This window comes from Phacochoerus africanus, chromosome X (assembly GCF_016906955.1).
Source record: "Phacochoerus africanus isolate WHEZ1 chromosome X, ROS_Pafr_v1, whole genome shotgun sequence".
Taxonomy (NCBI): Eukaryota; Metazoa; Chordata; class Mammalia; order Artiodactyla; family Suidae; genus Phacochoerus; species Phacochoerus africanus.
In genome coordinates this window covers 110,855,416-110,881,388 of record NC_062560.1, presented here as the reverse complement: position 1 = coordinate 110,881,388, position 25,973 = coordinate 110,855,416, and the positions used below count along the sequence as shown (strand labels likewise).

Sequence of the window (25,973 nt, the reverse complement as noted above, 5' to 3'; positions counted from 1 at the left end):
GCAGAGTCTGCTAGTTAAAATGAACCATTTGTGCTAACAGTAAACCCATATCATAAACAAACAATTCTTGTAATTATAGGTATTAAAATTGCTATTACATGCATTTAGAACCAAGACACAAATAAAAATACTAAATATTTGTCTTTTAAGCAGCTGAAAGCTATTGTATACCTTAAAGGCCGTCAAAAGATTTCTCTCATGATTCTGTAGCTGCTTTTAGTGGTAGAGTTTCCCTCCTTTGAGTATTTTATCTTATAATATAAATAGTGTCTCATGTATGGAAAAGCCTCCTGCTTTTCTTTACAAAAAAATCTTAATCTGAAACAATGGTGAAAAAGCAAATTCGTGGTATTTCATAGTAATTATATTAATGGATTATTTTAAAACAAAGGTGCGAAGAAAAATGTTTACCGATCCACTTAATGAAAGTGACTATTTGAAGTACATACTTTTCTAGAGGACTTTTTGGCTTTGGAAGTGTTATTTTGAGTAATACACTGCATCTTTAACATTCAGGTTCAGATACTGCTTTGTGAGATTTGTCTTTGGTTATAAATTTAAATGTTTGCACCTGTTGACAATGATTTATAGATTTATGAATCACATGAAACATCATTTGGAACTTGAGAAGCAGAACAGTGAGAGCTGGGAAAGCCACACCACCTGCCAGCACTGCTATCGTCAGTATCCCACACCATTCCAGCTGCAGTGTCACATTGAGAGTACACACACTCCCCATGAGTTTTCTAGTAAGTCACAATTTTATTAAAGTCCTGAACATTAATGATTTTGGTTGTCTAAACTATGAGGAATCCTTAAGAATTCCGATGGGAAAATAAGAGCCAGAAATAGACTTTGTATTTAGGGGGCAAAGTTGAAAAACATTTTAACCTGTTATAAACTTCAGTAAAATCACTTACTAAAATTGAAGTCCCTCTTGTAAATTGAAACTTCCTTGGCATATAACTCATGCACTGTATGTAGAGGTCAGATTAGAAAATTCAGATTCCCTGATTTGCAAATATGAAATCAGTGGCCTGAGTTTACACTCTAATAAGAAAAGTAACTACAATGGTAGTTAAAATTATAGAGTCTGGAGCTAGACAGCTTGAATTCAAATCCCAGCTCTGCCTCTTAATACAGCTTTAAGATGTCAGGCAAATTACTTAATCTGTGCCTCAGCTTCCTCATCTGAAAAATGGGGATTAGATAAGCAGCACCACTCTCAGTGATGGTATGAGAATGAAACAAGCCAAGGTAAGTGAAGTCCTTAGAACAGTGTTACAAAGTTAACAACTATAGAACTGTTGGACTTACCATCACCACTACTATTATTATACTTGTTGCTATTGTTATGGATGTACCAACTGAATCTGATTTATATACATCCTTAAAGTGGCATAATGTGTTTTTTTTTCCACTTTCAGCTATTTGTAAAATCTGTGAATTATCATTTGAAACAGAACATACTCTGTTACAACATATGAAGGATACTCATAAACCCGGTGAAATGCCATATATTTGCCAGGTACCCACATTTTATCATGTATTTAAGTGTTTGTTTAATTTTCATGAGCCATAAAATACTTTATTCTTTTGATTTTTTTACCATTTAAATAAAAATGAGTTACTAAAATGAAGACCGTGTTCCATATGGAAACTCCATTGGTTTTAACTCATGTATATGGGGGTGTTGGGTTGGATTGGACCTGTGGGTCACAGTTTGCTGACCACTGTACTAGACAAACAAAAATCCCTGCTGGAGAAAGACAGATATATGGACTTTCTTACCATGAAAGGAAGCATATAGATGTGCCAGAGAAATAGGAAAAACTGTTATGGGGAACTCAACTAAAGGCTTTGGGGCCAGTATTTTTCCAGAATTTGAAGTGGTTCCCAGTAAGATAGGAAGATAAAGATAAATTGTCTCTGTTATAGCCTGGATGCTATTTAAAATCCAAAGAAGAGACTACTCCATGTGGCGGGAAAAACTTCATAGGTCAAGAGGTGCCAGAGTCTGAAAACTCAAGTCAAGATGGGAGACAGTAGATCTGAGAAGAGAATCTGCTTATGTTTATGAATATATCCCTAAACTTTGAAAGACAGCTTTTCTATTTCAAAGATTGTCTTTATTACTTGCAGTAACAGGATTCTTGGTTATATGGGCAGCAGAGCTGAATTAGTAGTACATAATATTACTCTGAACATATGATTTATCTTTGTTACATTGATATGATTACATATCAATTATAAATTTTCAAGTTAAATCAAATCTTCTTTATATTTCTAGGTTTGCCAGTTTAGATCATCAACATTTTCTGATGTAGAAACTCATTTTAGAGCATCCCATGAAAATACTAAGAACTTGCTATGTCCATTTTGCCTCAAAGTTAGTAGAATGGCAACCCCCTACATGAATCATTACATGAAGCATCAGGTGAGATTTTTTTTAGCAGTTCTTATTTGTTCATTTTGTCTTATATATATACATAAAATTTAGGACATCGGTTAGATTTGTTCTAGAAGGAAAGCAAAGTTGTTCCAAAGGACACAATTTACAATTTATGCTGAAATACTTGTGAAACCTCCACATCTTTTCCTTGTCTGCTTTCTGGTGATGATGAGACTCATGAATAGTGAAAATTCTGAAAGATTAGTAGAAATAAGATGATTAGGAGTTCCCGTCGTGGCGCAGTGGTTAACGAATCCGACTAGGAACCATGAGGTTGCGGGTTCGGTCCCTGCCCTTGCTCAGTGGGTTAATGATCCGGCGTTGCCGTGAGCTGTGGTGTAGGTTGCAGACGCAGCTCAGATCCCGCATTGCTGTGGCTCTGGCGTAGGCCGGTGGCTACAGCTCCGATTCGACCCCTAGCCTGGGAACTTCCATATGCGGCCGGAGCGGCCCAAGAAATAGCAAAAAGACAAAAAAAAAAAAAAGAAAAGAAATAAGATGATTAGAGTGGAGGGGAACAGGAAAGATGAGTGGAATGTTTACATTGGATATTTTAAGGGTCTAGGAGTGGTTGAGAATGAGAGTGATTTTAAAGGTAGTTAGTCAAGAGCAGGGAAAAGGATAAATTTGAACTGAGGAAGATAAGATCAAGGATTCAGTCTCCTGTTTTCCTCTTTCTCTTCAAACTTTGTTTCCACTTCCTAGCCCACTTTTTATCGTGAGAAGACATGTGATTGTCATCAGTGACCCAGGATGGTCTCTTGTAGCAGCCAGTGACAAAGGGAACAGAAATGACACTTATTTCTAAATATGTGAACTATGCCAGAGAACTGTATTTAGATTATCCAGGTTATTTCCTGGATGACTTTTGCCAGTTCTACTATATAATTTCTGAGATATGGGTATTAATGCTTGCACCTTTCCCTTGAATTTTTATTTTATGCGTGCTGGTTCTTTTCCTGACACAATTAGACCATCTTATTTGGGCTGAAAATTTTGATAGAACAGTGAGCCTATTCTTAAGTGTTTGAAAGAGCTGTCGCACCTTAGTCAAAATCAGAGGTCAAAGAATTTACTGAATCCGATTATGTACTCAAGCTTTGTCTCCTCATTAATCAGTTTATTACATTTTGTTATTATTGAACACATTATCATGGTCAGATTATTCAGCACTTGTGCTAACATTGCTTTCAGTTCCAGTCTTTTTTTTTTTTTTGTCTTTTGTCTTTTTTAGGGGTGCACCCGCAGCATATGGAGGTTCCCAGGCTAGGGGTCGAATCAGAGCTACAGCTGCCGGCCTACGCCACAACCACAGCAATGCAGGATCCGAGCTACATCTGCTACCTACACCACAGCTCACGGCAACACTGGGTCCTTAACCCACTGCTGGAGGCCAGGGATTGAACCCTTGTCCTCATGGATACTAGCTGGGTTTTTTAACCACTGAGCCACGACAGGAACTCCCTAGTCACTGTATAATCATGAAATCAACTAAAAGTTTTTAATTGGAAAAAAATCATAAAAATAGAATGTCCGAATACATTCAGGATAACCTATGTTATGGCAGCATGCCTTTTTTTTTTTAATTCTAGTGTGCCACCTCACAGTTAAGAACCTCTGGCAACAGATCTGTTCCATCAGATGTCAAGTTGTTCTACTCTAAAATAGTTCCTGGAAAAAGAAATTCAGTAAACTGCTGGACTTACAAAATGAATAGTTTTTTTCTTTACTTTTTTTTCAAATAGGACTTTTCACAGCCTTTAACATGCTCAAAATGCTTTAAAGGTCATAAATCTCCAAGCAAGGGATATTGTATATATTTTTCTCAAACTTATCTGACCGTTGAATCCTTTATTTGCATAATACACATTAACTTTTCTTGAAGAATAGCATTTGTGAAATAGAGTTTGTATCTTGGTGCTCCGTAGTTCATCTTTTGACCTTTGATTTTGAAAGAAGGAATGAGATATAAAGCAATAGCTCTGACTATTTTATTGTGAAGTTTTAAATATAATTCTTTCTCTTGTGCTTTACTAAGCTCCAGAGTGAGGTGTAGATGTGGAGGGAGTAATAGATGTTTAGAAAGGTAAGAAAGAGACAAATGGGCCTCCTATGTGGATTATGTCTCCTAAGTGGTTCACCTGACCTGTAGTCAATCCTCATATGCTGTTGTATGTCTTAACTTGCCACATATACAGGAAAGCATTAACCCAGCAGGTCTGTGTTGTTCCAATCATGCACATTTTAGAAGGGTCTACTTGCATATTTGGCCCTTGGCTAACTCATGGAAACTGAGCCTTTATTATTAACTGATGAGTGTTTTACATGTCTGGAACCCTGGGCCCTGTCGTACCAACTTTTCTAGATTATTTGTGCAAAAATATGATTATGGTAAACTGCTCTTCTCCTGGAAATCTGAAGATTTGGTGACTGAACCCCATAAAAAACCTGGGCTCTTAGACTCAAGAGAACGTCCTTGGAGGGGGGAACACTTCATACATGTTGCTGCAGTTAGTTGCTGGGGGGTGGTTGATGAGCACGTCCTACGCAACTCCATTGAGAGAGGGCACTTAGAAACCCATGCCAGTATCCTAGACTTCACCCAGTGCACTTTTTTCCTTTATTAATCCTGTTCTGTATCCTGTCACTGTAGTAAATCATAGCTGTGAGTATAACAACTTTTAAGCCCTTTAAGCCCTTTTACTGAATCACCAAACTGGGAAGTAGTCTTGGGACTACTGATACATCCTGGGTGCCCATTTTTTTGTTAAGTTCGGAGTACCTAAGAGGTAGGCAGTCAGCAGTCAATAGAGGAAAGAATCTATTAATAAGAAGGATCATCAGGCATCCTTCAGAGTAGTGGTAATTTGTACAATTGTTCACGAAAGACTCAAAATCATAGCTGAGCAGGATTATAAGCTTGTAATTGAGGTGATATTAATATAATTTTAGACAATAAGAATTATTGAATCTATGCATCATTTTATTCTTTTTGAAGGCTTTGGTTGTAACCTTTTACAAAAAAATATGTATTGAGTGATTAGAACTAACAGTACAGGAGTTCCTCTCGTGCCGCAGAGGTTAACGAATCCGACTAGGAACCATGAGGTTGCGGGTTCAGTCCCTGCCCTTGCTCAGTGGGTTAACGATCCGGCGTTGCCATGAGCTGTGGTGTAGGTCGCAGACGCGACTCGGATCCCGCGTTGCTGTGGCTCTGGCGTAGGCCGGCGGCTACAGCTCCGATTCGACCCATAGCCTGGGAACCTCCATATGCTGCGGGAACGGCCCAAGAAATGGTGAAAAGACAAAAAAGAAAAAAAAGAAGAAGAAGAAGAACTAACAGTACATTTCGTATAACTTTTAAGAGAGGATAAAGGATTTCAGATGTGTTAAATAGCCTCATTAGTTCTTTATAGTAATAACAAGCTGTTGACATATACTAGTCACTTGCTGTATGACAGTCACTAGTGCTTTTACTTGCATTATCTTAATTCTCACAACCACTCTACAAATCAGATATGTGATCATTTCCATTTCATGGATGAGGAAATAAAGCTTTATAGAGAGTAAGGTGTCCAGTGTCACATTCTCTAATAATTGGCAGAGCCAAAAATTGACCTAGAGCCCAAGCTTTTACCACAGTCATTCTTCACTGACATTAGGTCTAAAGGCAGGTATTACAGATAGTCAGAATTAGCCCTGAAAACCCTCAAGTCACTCAAACATATAGTATCTTTGTCAAAAAGTTCAACACAATTTTTCCTCTATCCTTGGACTAGATCACCACTTTGGGGGGTTGAACATCATGTTATTTTTAAAATGTACTGTATTACCATCATTCTTAGCACGTCACAAGCGTAAGTGTATAAGAGAGATAAGAAAGACTTGAGGCCAACTAAAGGAATAGTAGGTTAATGTCTCCCATCTCAGGGCTCTGGGCAAATGCTCACTGAATGGAATAGCAGATATTCTGAACTAGTTTTATTGTGCCTGCTTCTCATGTGCACACTCAGTCTCCTGCTGTCTGCCTAACTGATTATTTAACAAATATTTATTTAGTGCCTGATATATGCCAAGGACCATTTTACGAAGTAAAGGAAATACAGTTTGTGCCCTCTGGCATTTGCATTATGATAGAGAAAGAGAGAGAGAGAGAGGAGGGAGGGAGGGAATGAGAATGAGTATTATGTCTGAAAGTATTTGCATGCCAGCTGGTGATAAGTACCGTAGAAAGGAAATACAGGATAGGGAGTGCCAGGGCTTAGGAGGTGAAAGAGTAGTTTCTTTTTTTTCATGTGGGATAGTAAAAGAAGCCTCTCCAAAGGAAATAAGAGAGTAAGTCCTGTGGATATCTGGGAGTGAATGTTCGTTCCAGGCAGAGGAAACAGCAAATAGGCAGTGAGGTGAGCGTATATCTAGATGTTCAAGGAGCAGCAGTGAGGCTGTTGAGGCTGGAGTACGATAAACTAGTGGTAGGAAATGAGGTTGTAGCAATAGGTTGCGAGGTAGATAGTATAAGGCCTTGTAAGCCAGAGTCAGGATTTCAGAGGGTTATGAGAAGCCATTGGCGTGTTTAAGCATGTGAGAGATCATTTCTGGCAGCTATGGAGAGAATAGACTGTTGGGAGGAAAGAATGGAAACACGGAGAAGGTAGAAGGCTATTGTGAGAGTCCAGGTAAGTGGCTTGGACCGATACGGTGACACTGGTTGGAGGTGATAAAAAGCGGAAAGATTATGTTTTTGAAGGTAGAGCTGAAAATTTTTATCAGTGGAGTGGGCGTGGGGTGTGAGAGAGTGACCAAGTTCTTTTATCCTGAGCAGCTGTAAGAATGGTGTTGCCATATACTGAGATATTTGGGAAGACTAGGGAAAAGAATAGATTTTTTTTCTTTCAGAGTGGATGAGGGGAAAATCTAGAGTTTGATTTGTCCATGTTGATTTGAAATGCATGTTAGAGATCACGTAGTAATGTTGAGTAGGCAGTTGGATGAATGCTATTTAAAATTAAGAAACTAGAGTTCCCTGGTGGCCTAGCAGGTTAAAGATCCAGCATCGTCACTGCTGTGGCATGGGTTTGATCCCTGGCCCAGGAACTTTTGCATGCTGCAAGCACAGCCAAAATAAGTAAATAAAAGTTAAGTAATTAATGAAAAAAATAAAATCATGAATCTGGATGAGATTTAGGTAGAGGTAGAGAAAAAGATTTCTAGAAACTATATTGGGGAGCTTTCTGTCACATTATCTTGCTATCTGCTTCTTAATTGAGGCTTTTTTCCCCCTTTCCCCTCTCTTGTGTACATGCAGGTGAATCTTGATCTGTTTGTGTTGTCTATACCTATGATTTGATCCAAAGCACCATACTTCTAAAAAAATCTTAAGATGAAAGTAGTTATACAAATACATTACATTTATATATTGCTTTGAACGTTGTAAAGAATTTTTACTTATCAAATGCCTACTACGCACCAGTAATGTCCAGGTGCTTTTGTATGTTTCCTCATTTGATCATTTGTTTTTTAAATGGAGAAAATTATGAACCTGTGGAGGTACAGCTTTGGAAGAAGCATTCTTTTGTATTTGTATGTTGTCCCAAATCTACATATAAATATGAAATAACATCTTTTAATTGATGAGAGCATATACATAAAGATTGCAACTACTAATATGTAGTAGAGCACTAGCTATGAGCAAGTGACTTAGATCTCTCTTGAGTCCTGTTTCCTATTGGTAAAATATTAATAGGACCAGGTTTGAGAAGGAACATAGTCAAGGGGCTCTTAAATAGTGAATTGGGATCAGTTGTTCTGATTTATGCTTCTATAATCATGCTGTCCAATAGCATAGTCGCTAGCCACATGTGTCTATTTAAACTTAAATTAAAATTAAATAATACTTAAAAATCAATTTCTCTGTTGCACTTGCCACATTTCAAGTGCTCAGTAACCACATGTGGCATATTGGACGGTGTGGCTATAGAACATTATCATCACTGTTTAACATTCTCTTGAATGGGGAGTTCCCCAGGTGGTATCGTGGTTAAAACTCAGTGCTTACATTGCTGTGCCCTGGGTTCAATTCCCATGTGGGAACTGAGATCCCACATCATGCCACTGCATGCCACAGTCAATAAATAAATTAATTAAATAAAGGAAACTTTTTAAAAAGTCTGTCAAACAAAGCACTGCTATATACAACCATTTCTGTAACATAATTTTTTCTTGGGAGTGTCTGGTTAAATTTGTTTGGTTTTAGAAAGTTCAGTTTATTTTACCAACCTGTGAAACAAATGGAAATAACAAAAATTTTTAAAGAATTTGGGAGTTCCCATCATGGCTCAGCGGAAACAAATCTGACTAGTATCCATGAGGATGCAGATTCGATCCCTGGCCTCGCTCAGTGGTTTAAGGATCCAGCATTGTTGTGTGCTGTAGTGTCGGTTGCAGTCGTGGCTCATATCCTCAGTTGCTGTTGCTGTGGTGTAGGCCAGCAGCTACAGCTCCAATTTGACTCCTAGCCTGGGAACTTCCATATGCTGCAAGTGTGGCCCTAAAAAGCAAAAAAAAAAAAAAGAAAGAAAAAGAAAAAAAAAGAATTTGATTTTTCCAAGGATAAAAATATAGTATAGCTCATTTTTACAGTATTATGTGCTTGAATAGTTTATACCTCAAACTTATAATTAAATAAACTTTCACACTACAAGTGGTTTAGGACTTGTCCCATTGGAATCAAATTGATGTAATTCTCGTATTGATTGCCTGCAGGATAACAAATATTTTTGAAACCCAAATACTAATATAAGAAGTACTTATAAAAAATAAAATATTTTGGTATTTTTTATGATAAGATGTGGCAAAATTCTGGTTTTAAAATTCTTTAGCTAGGCGTTCCCACTGTGACACAGTGGGTTAATGATCCAGCTTTGTCTCTGTGGCAGCGCAGGTTCGTTCCCCGGCCCAGTGCAGTGGGTTAAGGATCCAGCATTACTGCAGCTGCAGCTCGGATTTGATCCCTGACCTGGGAACTTCCATATTCCATGGATGTAGGTAGCCATTAAAAAAAAAAATTCTGGAGTTCCCGTCGTGGCGCAGTGGTTAACGAATCCGACTAGGAACCATGAGGTTGCGGGTTCCGTCCCTGCCCTTGCTCAGTGGGTTAACGATCCGGCGTTGCCATGAGCTGTAGTGTAGGTCGCAGACGCGGCTCGGATCCCGCGTTGCTGTGGCTCTGGTGTAGGCCAGTGGCTACAGCTCCGATTAGACCCCTAGCCTGGGAACCTCCATATGCCGCGGGAGCGGCCCAAAGAAATAGCAAAAAAAAAAAAAGAGAGACAAAAAAAAATTCTTTAGCTATTAAAATTAAGAGCAGTTTCAGGTCCTGGACTTAGTGGTGGTAGAAATTATTGTTTTTAATATTATTTATTATAATATTTTTGTAAACAGAAAAAAGGAGTTCATCGTTGTACAAAGTGCAGACTACAATTTTTAACCTGCAAGGAGAAAATGGATCACAAGACCCAGCATCGGACATTTATAAAGCCTAAAGAGCTAGAAGGATTGCCTCCTGGTACAAAAGTGAGTTTTAAATATGTTTTATTTTAATACTGTATGATAATAGAAATTAGACCTCTGCCTGGTTTTATCTTTTCAATATAATATTAAAAATTGACTTCTGGTTGTCATTAAAATTTTGATTTTAGGAGTTCCTGTTGTGGCGCAGTGGAAACGAATCTGAGTAGTATCCATGAGGATGCGGGTTCGATCCCTGACCTTGCTCATTTGTTCCGGGATCCAGTGTTGCTGTGAGCTGTGGTGTAGGTCAGACTCGGCTTGCATCCTGCATTGCTATGGGTGGTGTAGGCCAGCAGCTGCAGCTCTGATTTGACCCCGTAGCCTGGGAACTTAGATATGCCAAGGGTGTTGCCCTAAAAAGAAAAAAAAAGATTTTAGTTTTTATCATTCTTATGCTTGGAAAGAAAATTTTCTATCCATGGTTTTTTGAGTTGATTTAAATGTGCTATATTGGAGCATATTCCTTCGTAGTGAGTGCAACTAGATTAACTGGGGACTGAGTCAACATTGTTTCAGTATTCTTTTATTCTATTTTTGAGCTTTTCCAGTTGGCAGTATATGTGTCTGCTTCAGCTGCTAGACTATAAAGTCAGGAATCATATTTAATTTATCTTTGTGTCCCCAACATCTTTCATAATGCCTCGAATGCCTTAGTTTGTTCAAGTTGGTTTTACTGAGTCTACTCAGAGAAGCAAGTACTCCTGATTAGCACTGCTGTGTTAAGTAAGCAAACACGTCTGACTACAAATTTCATTTTCCCTATTTGCCTTATGTACATTTATTTTCTCTGACTTATTTATGTGAAGTCAGCTTTTGACTATTTACTCCAATGGAGGGATGCATAATCCAAAGTGAAATAATTCCCTTTATATTTGGTTTTGAATGTGAGTATTCTGCTAGTTGAGTTAATTAAAATAGTGTAAAGCGATGTCCTGAAGCTCTAGAGAGAGAAGCTATCCAGTATCCTTCCCTGTAATCCATTCATTCCATTTCTGGAACAAGACATGCAAATAGTAATGTAAGCATTGTGATTCTCTCTCATATCATCCCTTATTAATATAATAATAATTAGTATATTTTATAATTATGTTATTAATAAATGATACTAAATGTCTTGTTAGCACTGAAAATTAAGCTTTCACTGTGCTTTTTCTTTTTTTTCCTTTTTTTCTTTTTTTTTTTTTTTGTCTTTTTAGGGCCGCACCCTCAACATATGGAAATTCCCAGGCTAAGGGTCCAATCAGAGCTGCAGCTGCCAGCCTACACCACAGCAACTTGGGATCCATGCCACATCTGCGACCTACACCACAGCTCACAGCAATGCCGGATTCTTTTTTTTTTTTTTTTTTTTTTGTCTTTGCTATTTCTTCGGGCCGCTCCCGCGGCATATGGAGGTTCCCAGGCTGGGGTTGAATCGGAGCTGTAGCCACTGGCCTACGCCAGAGCCACAGCAATGCGGGATCCGAGCCGCGTCCACAACCTACACCACAGCTCACGGCAACGCCGGATCCTTAACCCACTGAGGGCAGGGACTGAACCCGCAACCTCATGGTTCCTAGTCGGATTCGTTAACCACTGTGCCACGACGGGAACTCCGCAATGCCGGATTCTTAACCCACTGAGCAAGGTCAGGGAGGGAACCCGAATCTTCATGGATACTAGTTGGATTCATAACCCACTGAGCCACAACAGGGACTCCTCACTGTGCTTTTTTATACATCCTATTATTTAATCCCTGTAGCAAACCAATGAGGTAGACAAAGCAGGTATTATTCCCGTATTACAGATAAGGAGGCTTAGAGAGTATAAGTTACTTCCTCAAGGTCACATGGCTAGGAAGAGGTATTATTGAAATTTAATCTATTAGCTCCCTTTAAGAAAATTCTGGGAGTTCCCGTCGTGGCGCAGTGGTTAACGAATCCGACTAGGAACCATGAGGTTGTGGGTTCGGTCCCTGCCCTTGCTCAGTGGGTTAACGATCTGGCGTTGCCATGAGCTGTGGTGTAGGTTGCAGATGCGGCTCGGATCCAGCGTTGCTGTGGCTCTGGCATAGGCCTGTGGCTACAGCTCCGATTCGACCCCTAGCCTGGGGACCTCCACATGCCGCGGGAGCGGCCCAAGAAATTTAAAAAAAAAAAAGGCAAAAAAAATTTTTTTTAAAAATAATAAGAAAATTCTGAATATTATTGAACTCTCCATACTGTGTGATGAATTGATGTAACCTCCACAATAACCTTTGGAACCATAAATCCTGCCCAGTGAGCCCCTAGAAAGAGCAGGTCACATTTACTGGAGATCTGGGGGTTTTTTTGCGGGGGGATTAGTTGAGGTATAGTTTATGTACAATATATATGTTTCAGGTGTACAATGTAGTGGTTCTGGAGATCTGTTTTATAGTTACCAAAGAGTAAAGCAGGCCTTTCCAGAGTTATTTCGGGTTTTGAGATTTAAATATTGACTTCTACATTTTCAAAAGTTGTTTAGTTATATCAGAGCATAAAATAGCCATGGAATGTGCTTTTTGATATTCATATAATTTGTACTAACTCCTAATTATCCATTAATATCTGTGTTATCAGATAAATGCAGCCAATACAAAACTAGTATTACAACAGTAAATAAATATTGAGGTAAATTTCATTTAATTGGTATGACCATTTAGAATAATGGGAGACTTACCTAATTATATTTAACTTTTTTTTTTCTTATTTTTAGACCCACACCCAGGCATATGGAAGTTCCCAGGCTAGGGGTCGAATTGGAGCTGTAGCCACCGGCCTACAGCACAGCCAGAGCAGCACAGGATCCAAGCCATGTCTGCGACCTATACCACAGCCCATGACAACACCAGATCCCTGACCCACTGATCGAGGCCAAGGATCAGCCCACATCCTCATGGATGCTAGTAGGATTCTTTCCTGCTGTGCCACAATGGAAACTCCCCGTATTTAACTTTTTGCATCCCACTGTTTTTTTGGGCATCAGCTTTATTGAGATATAATCCATATACTATACAATTCACCCATTTAAGTATAAAATTCAGTGGTTTTTTAGCGTATTCACAGAATTGTGAAAACAACACTACAATCATTTTAGAACATTTTATCACCCCCTAAAGAGACCCCATATCCATTAAGAGTCACTCTCAATTTCGCCTCCACCAGCAACAGGCAAACTTGAATCTTTTACCTACTTTCTATCCCTATGGATTTTCCTGTTCTGGATCTTTCACATAAATGGAATCATACAATATGTGGCCTTTTGTGACTGGTTTCTTTCACTTAGCAAAACATTTCTAAGATTCATCCATGTAATAGCTTGTATCAATCAGTACTTCATTCTTTTTTAAGGCTGTATCAGTATTTATGTATCAGTACTCTATTCTTTTTTATGGCTGAATATTATGCCATTGTATGAATATATCATATTCTACTTATCCAGTCATGGGTTGATGAGCACTTTCTGAGTTGTTTCTACTTTTTGACTATTATGCATAATGCTCTCAGGAAAATTCATGTACAAGTTTTTGTGTGGACATTTCTTTTGCTAGGAGTGGAACACCTCGGGTTATATGGTAACTCTTATGTTTTAACATTTTGAAAAACTGCCAAACCATTTTCCAAAGCTACTGTACTATTGTACATTCCCACTGGAAGTATATTAGGGTGGGAATATATTTAATATTCTCCACATTCTGTCAACACATGTCAGTATCTGTCTTATTCTGCCTTTCTAGTTGGTTTGAAGTGATAAACTCCTTTTGGTTTAAGTTTTTTTTATTGAACCCACATCACAGCAGTGACCCAAGCCATAGCAGTGACAACACTGGATTTTTAACTCACTGAGCCACCAGGGAACTTAATATTATTGGAGTTTTGATTTGTATTCCCTTAATGACTAATGATGTTGAGCATCTTTTTATGTGTTTATTGGCCATTTGTATATCTTTGAGGAAATGCCTATCAGACCTTTTGCCTGTTTTGGGGTTTGTTTGTTTTTTTTTTCTCTTTAGGGCCATACCCACAGCATGTGGAGGTTCCCAGGCTAGGGGTCCAATCGGAGCTACAGCTACTGACCTACGCCACAGCCGCAGCAACGCCAGATCTGAGCCACATCTTCAACCTACAGCACAGCTCACCGCAATGCAGTATCCACACCCGCCCCATATGGAGATTCCCAGGCTAGGGATCTAATCAGAGCTGTTGCTGCCATTCTATGCCAGAACCACAGCAACGCCGGATCCTTAACCCACTGAGCGAGGCCAAGGATCGAACCTGCAACCTGCAACCTCATGGTTCCTAATCGGATTCGTTTCCACTGCGCCATGTTGGGAACTCCTGCCTGTTTGTTAATTGGGTTGTCTTTTTACTGAGTTGTAAGAGTTCTTTATAATTCTGTATTTAGAGATATGATTTGCAGATATTTTGTTCTTTATAATTCTGTATTTAGTATTTAGAGATATGATTTGCAGATATTTTGTCTCTGTGGTTGTCTTTTCACTTTCTTTTGATTTTTTTTTTTTTAGGGCCACACCCACAGCATATGGAAGTTCCCAGGCTAGGTGTCGAATTGGAGCTACAGCTGCCGGCCTACCCCGCAGCCACAGCAACGTGGGATCTGAGCCACATCTGCCACTTACACCACAGCTTGCAGCAACGCCAGATCCTCAACCTACTGCATGAGGCCAGAGATGGAACCCACATCCTCATGGATACTAGTTGGGTTCATTACCACTGAGCCACAATGGGAACTCACTTTTCACTTTCTTAATAGTGTCCTTTGAAGTACAAAAGTTTTAATTTTTATGAAATCCATTTATCTAGTCTTTATTTGGTTGCTTGTGCTTTTAGTGTCATATTTTTAAAATTGTTGGCTAACCCAAGGTCATGAAGATTTGGTCCTATGTTTACTTCCAAGAGTTTTATAGTTTGAGCTCTTATAATTTGGTCTTCAATGCATTTTAAGTTAATTTTTGTATTTAGTATGAGGTAGGGGTCCAAATTCCTTCTGCATTTGGATATCCAGTTGTCCCAGCACGATTTGTTGCTAAGACCCACTGAGTTGTTTTGTTGCTAAGACCCACTGAGTTGTTTTGAGTTGTTTTGGTACCCTTGTTAAAAACCAATTATGGCTTACATAATGTGTGATGTTGTTAATATTAACATGAAGATTAATTTTCAAATGTATATATGTATTTCCTTCATTTTTATAGGTTACTATTCGAGCGTCAATTGGACCTCTTCATTCAAGACCATCAGCTACAACTTCCAAGTGTACTCCAAGCACTTCTTCTCTTCAAGTCTTACCTCCAAAGTCTAAAAGTACAACTGCTAAAAGTCCTACAAAATCTCATGCAAGTAAAGCTAAGACAGGAAAGCCTCGTGCAACTACATCCACTGCAAGTAGATCTAATGCAAGTAAGCAAGGTAGAAGTGCATGTAAATACAAAGCAAAAACCTCTTACAAGCAAAAGAAACAACGCAACAGGAAGAATAAAATCAGCATAGCTTTGAAGAACTTAAGGTAATATCTTTTATTCCTGATATACAATATTAATTTAATATTAAATATTAAAGGTTATTTTAATATAGCTTACCATATCACTAGAGTTCCCTTGCACATTTACATGATAATCACTTATCTGGCATAAAGACCAAGAAGATAATAAAAAGGTACTTTTTGCAACTGCTGGACAGAACTTGAATTCCTACGTATAATTGTCATCTTTTACACTAATCTTATATTTTGTGATAGTTGAATTGGTTAGTGTGACCTTTTTTATTCCAAGGAAACACTATTAACTACTGTTAGACTTTTTACATTTATTCTAGCTTGATGTTTCAAAGCAAATTTTCAAATTACATGTCTCTATTTAAAGATTTAAATAAATGCCTTGGCTTCTATTAGTAAAATATTAATAAGGCTTTGCCTTATTTTGTTGTTGTTTTATAGTATATTTTTGTCATTTTTTTTTTCTGTCTCCAAAAGGTGTCACCGGGGAGTTCACAAGTGCATTGAGTGTCGTTCCAAAATAAAAGATTTTGCAAGCCACTTTTCAATATATATCCACTGTAATTTTTGCAAATACAACACTAACTGTAACAAAGCCTTTATAAATCATATGGTGAGGTGAGTTAAACATGTGCATTGCCAGTCAAAACTGCCATATCGGAGTTCCCATCGTGGCGCAGTGGTTAACGAATCCGACTAGGAACCATGAGGTTGCAGGTTCAATCCCTGCCTTTGCTCACTGGGTTAAGGATCGGGTGCTGCCGTGAGCTGTGGCATAGGTTGCAGACGCGGCTTGGATCCCGCGCTGTTGTTGGCTCTGGCGTAGGCCGGTGGCTACGGCTCCAATTGGACCCCTAGCCTGGGAAACTCCATATGCTGCGGGAGCAGCCCAAGAAATGGCAAAAACAAAAAACAAAAAACAAAAAACTGCCATATCTTCAGTCATATTTAACCTTACTATCCTTGATGCTTTTATCCTTTTTGTTCTTTCTCTGTGCTCAATTCTAGACCACCAAACTTTGCTTGATTCAATCAGCTCTGAATTCATGATCTTTAATATGGTCCTATCTTTTTAAAAATGCCTCCTCTTAAAAAAAAAAAAAAGCCTCCTCGTTTTTGATCTACAGCATCTGTTTAAATCCTTTTCAGTACCTTCAAGATTTTATTCTAGTCTCTCAGTTGTTAACCCTGCCTACTAATTACTCAGAGGTCATCTTTTTCATTTTTTCCCCCAAGATTTACTTTTTTCTACCTCAAGGTTTTTTTCCCTTTGTCTAGACATTAATCTCAGAAAAAGACATGTCTACTTTGTCAAAGTTAACCCCGCCCCTCATCTCCTCCATTTCCTCCACAATCTCATGCACCTTTATTTCATCTTTCTCTCTACCACATTCCTTCCATCTGCAAATATTTTCAGGGGTTTTTAACAAATTTTTTTTGTCTTTTGTCCTTTCTAGGGCCACACCCACGGCATATGGAGGTCCCCAGGCTAGGGGTCTAATCAGAGCTACAGCTGCTCGCCTACACCACAGCCACAGCAATGCTCGATCTGAGCCGCATCTGCAACCTACACCACAGCTCATGACAATGCTGGATCCTTAACCCACTGAGCGAGGCTAGGGATTGAACCCACAACCTCATGGTTCCTAGTCGGACTCATTTCTGCTGCACCACGACAGGAACTCCAATGCTGGATCCTTAACCCACTGAGGGAGGCCATAGATCAAACCCGCATCTTCGTGAATACTAGTTGGGTTTGTTACACTGAGCCACAGTGGGAACTCCCGAGACTTTGTATTTCTAATAAGCTCCCAAGTGATGAAGATGCTGCTGGTCTGTAGACCGTATTTTTTTTCATTTTTAAAAGTTTTATTGAGTTATAGTTGATATACAAGGTTGTGATAATTTCTGCTATATGACAAACTGATTCAGGTAAACATGTACACACATCCATTCTCTTTCAGATTCTTTTCCCACATAGTTTATCACAGAATAAAATGGATAGAGTTCTCTGTGCTATACAGCAGGTCCCTGTTGGCCAGTCATTCTATATACCCCAGTGTGCATATGCAAGTCCCAGACCCACAGTCCATCCCTCCTCACTATGGACCACACAGCGTAGTACTGTGCTACACTAATCCTGGCTAATTCTACCTGGTTTTCTAATACAGAAAAGCCTTCTTTACCAGTTTAAAAGGGGGTATAAAAGCTATTAGCACATATTGCAAAATTAGGTTAGTGGTTTTCTGTCTGTGTGTATAGGAAGCATTGTTTTAACTCATGAGCTCTGCTTCCTTTAATTCGCTTTCTTTAAAAGCTCTCCCAATAATTGCAAAAGATATTTTAAAATTTTTCATTTTCCTGATGGCAAGTAATGTCATTTGGCCCAAGAAGCACTTACTTCAAGGATTATTCAGATTCTCCCCCCTGCTAAATATATTAAGATTAGAAAGTAATAAGTAATTGTTATTCATAATAGTTTACATAATAGCCAAATACATTATTAGCACATACCTTTAAATTGTTCTCAACTCTTAAATAGGTAAAAAAAATTTAATTTGATGCTCTTTGCATTTTTAACTCTAAAGGTTTTTTAATTTCTTTTTATAGTGGTGGGGTATGATCATTTAAGATTATTCTCAAGAAAATATGTTCTTATGGAGTTCCCGTCGTGGCGCAGTGGTTAACGAATCCGACTAGGAACCATGAGGTTGCGGCTTCGGTCCCTGCCCTTGCTCAGCGGGTTAACGATCCGGCGTTGCCGTGAGCTGTGGTGTAGGTTGCAGACGCGGCTCAGATCCCGCGTTGCTGTGGCTCTGGTGTAGGCCAGTGGCTACAGCTCCGATTGGACCCCTAGCCTGGGAATCTCCACATGCCGAGGGAACGGCCCAAGAAATAGCAAAAAGACAAAAAAAAAATGTTCTTAGAAAATACACAGGTAGGAGTTCCCTTCATGGCTCAGAAGTTAACGAATCTGACTAGCATCCATGAGGACGCAGGTTCGATCCCTGGCCTCACTCAGTGGGTTAAGGATTCCATGTTGCTGTGGGTGTGGTGTAAGCTGGCAGCTGTAGCTCCAATTCGACCCCTAGCCTGGAAACCTCCATATGCAGTGGGTGCGGCCCTAAAAAGAAAAAAAAAAAAAGAAAGAAAGAAAGAAAAAAAGAAATGTAAGATTAAAATCTTGAATTAAACAAATATGCTAATAGAATTTTCTAATTTAAAACATGGTCTTTTATTCAAAACTAAGAAACTAAGCATAGGCTTGAAATATGGTCATAAAATTAATTAATTGCTTATTGTGTAATAAAATCTCACTTTTCTTTTGTCTCTCCAGCTCTCATAGCAACCAGCCAGCTAAACGGTTTTATATTTTTAAGAAGCATTCTGGAACTCTCAGGTAACTAAATTGATCTTTTTTTCACTCTATTTAAAAATGATAACTTTTTAACCTGATACTGGAGAGAGCCTAGTTTGTAAAGTGAAATGATTGCTACTGGACAATCTATTCATTATATCCTTAGGTCAGAGAGAGGATTGCTTATATTCTCTGATTAAACTTTGTTTCAGTGATGTCAGGCATTGAGATGAAACACATGGATTTGCATTATAAAATTTAAAAATAAGGCTCTTCAGCAATATTTGAGTATTTAAAAGACTTTTAAGATACCTAGTAAAGTGACTAACACTACTTTGGTGCCCTCGCAATTCTTAGGTTTTTAATTTTTTTTAAAAAAATGGGTAACTTTACCGTTCCAAAGGCATTGCTAATGAATTTTGGTTATACCACACACACTTAGCATAGAATCCACTAAGCAACTTTTTTTTCTCACGCTTTTTTTTTTTTGGTCGTCTTTTTGCCTTTTCTAGGGCCACTCCCGCGGCATATGGAGGTTCCCAGGCCAGGGGTCCAATCGGAGCTGTAGCCGCTGGTCTACGCCACAGCCACAGCAACTCCAGATCCCCAACCCACTGAGCAAGGCCAGGGATCGAACCCACAACCTCATGGTTGCTAGTCGGATTCATTAACCACTGAGCCACAACAGGAACTCCTTCCTCACACTCTTCTGATTCCTTCTGACTCCATCTTCTTTTGTTTAATTATTTTGTTCCTGCTGTCATTGCTATTTGAAATACCAGTGTCAAGATCTTTGTAGCACCAAACCAAGACATAGACTTAAATTTAGCCAATACTTGTTTTCATGCTTGGGTCAGTGAAAAGTAGAAGAGGTGATGCTCTGTCTTGGGATTTTTGTATTTATTATCCCTTCTGCCTCATTCACTCTTCCCCAGATATCCTCATGACTAGCTAGCTCTCTCACCTCCTTTAGGCCTCTACTCCAGTGAGTGAGGCTTTCCTTGACTGCTCCATTTAAAATAGTATCCTTTTTTTTTTTTTGTCTTTTTGCCTTTTCTTGGGTCACTCCTGTGCCATATGGAGGTTCCCAGGCTAGGGGTCTAATCAGAGCTACAGCTGCTCGCCTACACCACAGCCACAGCAACGCCAGATCCGAGCCAAATCTGCAACCTACACCACAGCTCATGGCAACCCCGGATCCTCAACCCACTGAGCAAGGCCAGGGATCGAACCTGCAACCTTATGGTTCCTAGTCGGATTTGTTAACCACTGCGCCACAACGGGAACTCCTTAAATAGTATCCTTTGCACTGAACCCCACACCCAGCATTTTTTATCTTCCTTTCTTGCTTTGTTTGTACTTCATAGCAGCTTTTTACTGTCCAATATATTGTATATTTCATCCTCTTGTTTATTGTCTATGTTATCTTACTAGAATGGGTATGGTTCAGATATTTGTCTATGCCAGACATTTGCTGGGCATTGAATAGTGCCTGACACACAGAAGGCATTCCGCAAACATTTGTTGAGTAAATTAATGTTGAAAATAGCATGTGGAATATGTGGATGTCAGACCAATAGCTCATAGGCAGAGGAAAGTAGATTCCATTTTAAAAATGTATTAGTGTTATTTTTAAAATATTACTAAATTCAAGGAATTAGAAGATTCTAATAAAACTATATTAGGTGTTACCTTTACTCAAAATTTTTATAAGAATGAAAAGAGTTTATTAATTCTAAAGATGAGACTACTTTTTATGTCAGTGTTGTCAAATTCAGTTCTGTGTTTGGTTCTTAAAATAATTGTATGACTTTTGGAGTTCCCATCGTGGCACAGCAGAAACCAATCCGACTAGGAACCACGAGGTTGCAGTTCGATCCCTGGCCTCACTCAGTGGGTTAAGGATCTGGTGTTGCCGTGAGCTGTGGTGTAGGTCGCAGATGCGGCTCGGATCTGGCGTTGCTGAGGCTGTGGTGTAGGCTGGCAGCTACAGCTCCGATTCGACCCCTAGCCTGGGAACCTCCATATGCCACGGTGTGGCCCTAAAAAGACAAAAAAAGACAAAAATAAAAATACAAAATAAAATAACTATATGACTTTAGACATCTGAGATTTTTTTTTCTCATAGAAAATTGGTTATTTTCTGTGTATGCGTTAGCGTATTTATAATTTTATAGAATAATAAATTTTGTAATTAATATTTTGTTAAAATGCAGTGTTCATTCTTTATTTATTGTACATCTATCAAGTATAACACAATGTAGCAGGTCCTGTAAAGATGACAGTGACGAGGAAGGCTTGGCACCAACCTTCAAGGAATGTACAATTTATGATAAAGTGTGAACATAAATAACTACAAGAATTTATACAAGGAGGTTTGTAATAAGTGCAGTGAGAGTTAGTGATTTCAAAAAAAGAAATGTTTCTACTGATAAAAAGAGCCACAGGGCCATTTCAGTTGAGAGAAATAGCACGAATTAAAAGTCAGAAAGGAAAAGGAGTTCCCATTGTCCTTCAGCAGTAACGAACCCAGCTAGTATCCATGAGGATGTGTGTTCAATCCCTGGCCCCACTCAGTGAGGTAAGGATCTACCATTGAGGTGAGCTCTGGTGTAGGTCGCAGACCCGGCTCAGATCTGGGCGTTGCTGTGGCTGTGGTGTAGGCCAGCAGCTTCAGCTCCGATTTCACCCCTATCCAGGGAACCTTTATATGCCGCAAGTGCGGCCCTAAAAAGACAAAAAAAATTTTTAATACTATAAAAATGTTGAAATATTAACTGTTTTAGGGGAGAAAAGAAGAAAATTTTGAGCCTTTGCGTTAGGGACATGGCATAAGGGAGACCAGTCAGGAGGAGTGCTTTTTCATCCACATGACTTTAGTTATGAAGACTATTTTTGACATGCCAGTGTGACAGCTGGCTATAAATACACAACAGGCTGTTAGAAGTAGAGCTGCAGAGGAGAAGTCAGTTAAGGTTTTTATTCCTATGTAAGTAAAATAATTAAATTTAAATTATCATATTTAGTATTTCCCGTCGTGGCGCAGTGGTTAACAAATCTGACTAGGAACCATGAGGTTGCGGGTTCGATCCCTGGCCTTGCTCAGTGGGTTGAGGATCCGGGGTTGCCTTGAGTTGTGGTGTAGGTTGCAGATTCGGCTCAGATCCCGCGTTGCTGTGGCTCTGGCGTAGGCAGGCAGCTACAGCTCCAATTAGACCCCTAGCCTGGGAACCTCCATATGCTGCGAGAGCGGCCCAAGAAAAGACAAAAAGACCAGAAAAAAAAATTATTTATATTTAAAATGAACTACAAAGAGTTCCCTGGTGCCCAGCAGTTAAGGATTTGGCATTGTCACTGCTGTCACTTGGGTCAGATATCTGGCCTGGGGACGTCTGCTTGTTGCAGATGTGACCAAAAATAAATAAATGAAATAAACTGCAAAAGTACATTTATACTTTATTATCTTTTGTTTACACTGATAATAACAGTAATTACATTGTCTTATTTATTATTTTTTACATGATCTATTTTTAAAACTGTCTCATTTCTTCTCTGATTTTATCACTTAAGTACAATATTAGATTGTAGGCTTCACTGAGTGTACTCAATTTTGTTCTCTCTTGTATCCATAACACCTAGTAATAGAGAGTATGTAAAAAGGTTCACAGCAGATGTACATTGAATGAATGAATATTGTAGCCTTGTTTTGCAGATGAGCAAAGACACAGAAAGATTGTGTCCTGCATACATTATGCAAATCATTAGTGGAGCCACCACTGGGCTTTTTAGTTCTCTTCACTCAGGTCTTTTAGAAATCGGCATGAAAGGAAAGAGTTTACCGAGCACTAAATGTTAGCATAATTTAGACATGGCTATGCCATTTTCTAGATACATGGTTGTACCATTTCATATATATTTGGCTTATATAACAAAATTGGGAAATGATGACCGTAACACGTAAAAAACAAGTTATTACATGGAAAAACAGTGATTCAACTTGTATATGTATTGTTATGAAAGATAAAAACCTTTTCTTTCTGTTTTTTTTTCATAGGGGCATCACTCTAGTGTGCCTTAAATGTGATTTCCTAACTGATTCTTCTGGTTTAGATCGTATGGCTAAACACTTAAGTCAACGTAAAACTCATACTTGCCAAGTTATAATAGAAAATGGTATGTAACTATAATTGTGATATTTTGGGTTTCTGATATTCTAGTATTTTTTGATCAGCCCACAATATGGGCTCTTCTGTATTAAATTAACAGTCTCATTTCTCATGCATTCTTTTGTAAAAAAAAAATTTTATTGCCGTATAGTTGATTTACAATATTGTGTTAGTTTCTGGTGTACAGCAAAGTGATTCTTTATACATATATTCTCTTTCAGATTCTTTTCCATTATAGTTTATTATAAGATATTGAATTTAGTTCCCTGTGCTATACAGTAGGACCTTGTCATATCTATTTTGTATATAGTAATTTGTATCTTTTTTCAAATAAGATAACTTGTTTAATGAACTTAGCCAGTGTGTGTCCTGCTGCATTTTTCTGCCACTTACTCTTTTTTTTTTTTTTTTAGTAACTTGTATATTCTAATTCCAAACTCTGGATTTATCCCCTTCCTCTCTCCCTCCCCTTTTCATTCTTCACATACTCTTTTTTTTTTTTTTTTAAGGGCCGCACCTGTGCCATATGGAAGGTCCCAGGCTAGAGGCTGAATCAAAGCTACACCTGCCGGCCTACACCACAGCCACAGCAAAGCGGGATCTGAGCTGCATCTGTGACTGACACCACAGCTCACAGCAACACCGGATCCTTAACCCACTGAGCAAGGCCAGGGATCAAACCCGCATCCTCATGGATATTAGTTGGGTTCATAACCCGTTGAGCCATAATGGGAACTCCCTTCACTCCTCATATATTCTATTCTAAATGTAAAACTCTTCTGATTTCAGTTCCCGAAAGTACCTCAGCTTCTGAATCCACTTCTGAGTAAGTTTTAATTTTCATTCAGTGCATTTTTCTTTGATGGATTTTAGCACTATGCATTTTTTAAATGTATCATTTATAGAAATGAAAAAATATTAAAGTATTTTGTTTTTGTTTTTGTTTTTAAAGCGCTTGTTGAAATAGATTCCTGCTCTATGGAGCTCGTGCAACCTGGTGCAAGACAAGTTGGGATTTCCTAAGTTCAAAGTTCTGAAGTGTTTTCTTACACAAAGCGGTTAAACAGCCAAGTTCATGACACTAGCTCTCATTATTCAGCTCTTTTCAGCTTTCAGATGGCACTAGATTCTTATTCCACCTTATCTTTGTGTCAGGTTAACATATCTTAACATATGCTTTTTTCTCCAGTTGGCTCTCTTCAAAAATAACTTTTATTGCTGTGGTCTTTTCTTGCTTTGCTTAAAATAATTGTGTTTTTCTCTGCTATACTTGCCTTCAGAATATTGCATTCCAAACGATGTGACTCTTCATCTTTTTTTGTCTGTTTTGTCTGGTTTCTTAGTTAATTTCTTATAAGTCTTACATTTTTAGGTCAGATAGCTGTCTTCTTCCTCATTCTTTGTCTGTCATTGTTCTATTTTTCATATTTTTCAGATGCAGAAGCAACACAGAAATTTCAAAAAATGTCCAGGGTACTCCTGGTCAGTGTCCCCCTTCGATGGACACAACTGATGCCTGTTCTCTCTTTCCAAGGAATGTGAATTATTTGACTGTGAGACCTCCTCTAGGTTGTGGCCTTAAGAAATCAGATCTTGGGGAGAGTCCCTTCCTTCATGACTGGCCTCCCATAAGACTGATGCAAATTTGGCCAGAGATGACCTCAAGGCCCACCAAATTGAGCACAACTTCCCACTGGGGGCTTTGGTTCTTGATCGTAAGCTTATGGGTCCATTCTGACCAAGAAAAGCCCATCAAATCAATGCTTCAACATCCAAGTTGAAGTTTAATCATTTTGGCTGCTGCCCTTTAATCTTCCTCTAGCATGCATGCAGTCCAAGGAGTATAAAAAGTGGTTATGTAGGGAACCAAGGTTACTTTCATGTTCTTGGAAAACAAATTTCTAAATTACAGTTCCAAAATTAGTTATTTTTACTGTCATTTAAGGTTTTTTCCAGTATTAAACCCTAGGAGTTTTCAGCAATACTAATATTCAATTTTTTAATTTTTTTTAAGTCTAATTTAATTTTGTTATCTTGGTTTTATGTTGTCTTCACCAAATTTATTAATGTCCGTTTTGTTATGTCCTCTTTTATTTCTTTCCTTTAAGACCTGTTTTGTGTTTGTTTTGTTTCATTAATAACTCCAAAAAATTCCTTAGAATTCCCTACAGATTTCATGTAGCTACTTATTGGTAGCTTCTTAATTTGGTAATTGTTCTGATCACTAGACATTATTATATCCTCTGTCCATCTTGGGACTGTCATTAACATTATCTTAGTGATTGTGTGTTCAAACACATAAAGAATTGGCAAAAAACACTTCCTACAGACCTTACAACAAGTTTTAAAGTTACATTTCTGTACATCTACATTATATCTTCTTAGCCATTAATGTAATTCCTTTGGATAAAGATAATATATTCAGAAAATATTGGGACCAAAAAATGCACTTGTTTCTTGCCCATATATATATAGATGTATATTTTTTTTAATTTTGTGTTTGTTTATTTTGGTTACATTGAATATAGATTTGCTGAACAGTTTTGATGTTATTACTTATTTTTTTAATAAAATTTGTATTGTGAAAGTGCCTCAGGGATTATTTTCTCATAAATAATTTTGAATAAAAGCCATAGATTTGGGGAAGTTCCTGTCATGGCTCAGCAGAAACGAATCTGAGTATCCATGAGGATGCTGGTTTGATCCCTGGCCTCACTAAGTGGGTTAAGGATCCGGCATTGCCGTGAGCTGTGGTATAAGTCACAGACGTGGCTCGGATCTGGTGTTGCCTGTGGCTGTGGTGTAGGCTGGCAGCTGTAGCTCCGACTGGACCCCTAGCCTGGGAACCTCCATATGCCATGGGTGCAGCCCTAAAACGACAAAAAAATAAAAAGTAGGCTGTAGATTTTGTCATACA

General features: G+C 38.5%; 1 protein-coding gene across 8 annotated transcripts in view; it reads left to right on the top strand.

Moving 5' to 3' along the window:
• The window catches only part of ZNF280C (zinc finger protein 280C), a 59,645-nt gene extending 34,049 nt beyond the window's left edge, over window positions 1-25,596 (top strand). For all 8 annotated transcript variants that reach the window (XM_047764962.1, XM_047764965.1, XM_047764966.1 and 5 more), the window contains 10 exons: window positions 592-749; window positions 1,428-1,528; window positions 2,291-2,437; window positions 9,893-10,024; window positions 15,234-15,544; window positions 16,010-16,150; window positions 18,870-18,932; window positions 22,945-23,063; window positions 23,846-23,882; window positions 24,009-25,596. In XM_047764962.1, coding sequence (XP_047620918.1) covers window positions 592-749; window positions 1,428-1,528; window positions 2,291-2,437; window positions 9,893-10,024; window positions 15,234-15,544; window positions 16,010-16,150; window positions 18,870-18,932; window positions 22,945-23,063; window positions 23,846-23,882; window positions 24,009-24,018 — 1,219 coding nt within the window. In that variant the 3' untranslated portion in view covers window positions 24,019-25,596. The remainder of the gene's footprint in view (window positions 1-591; window positions 750-1,427; window positions 1,529-2,290; window positions 2,438-9,892; window positions 10,025-15,233; window positions 15,545-16,009; window positions 16,151-18,869; window positions 18,933-22,944; window positions 23,064-23,845; window positions 23,883-24,008) is intronic.
• Window positions 25,597-25,973: the final 377 nt, after the last annotated feature.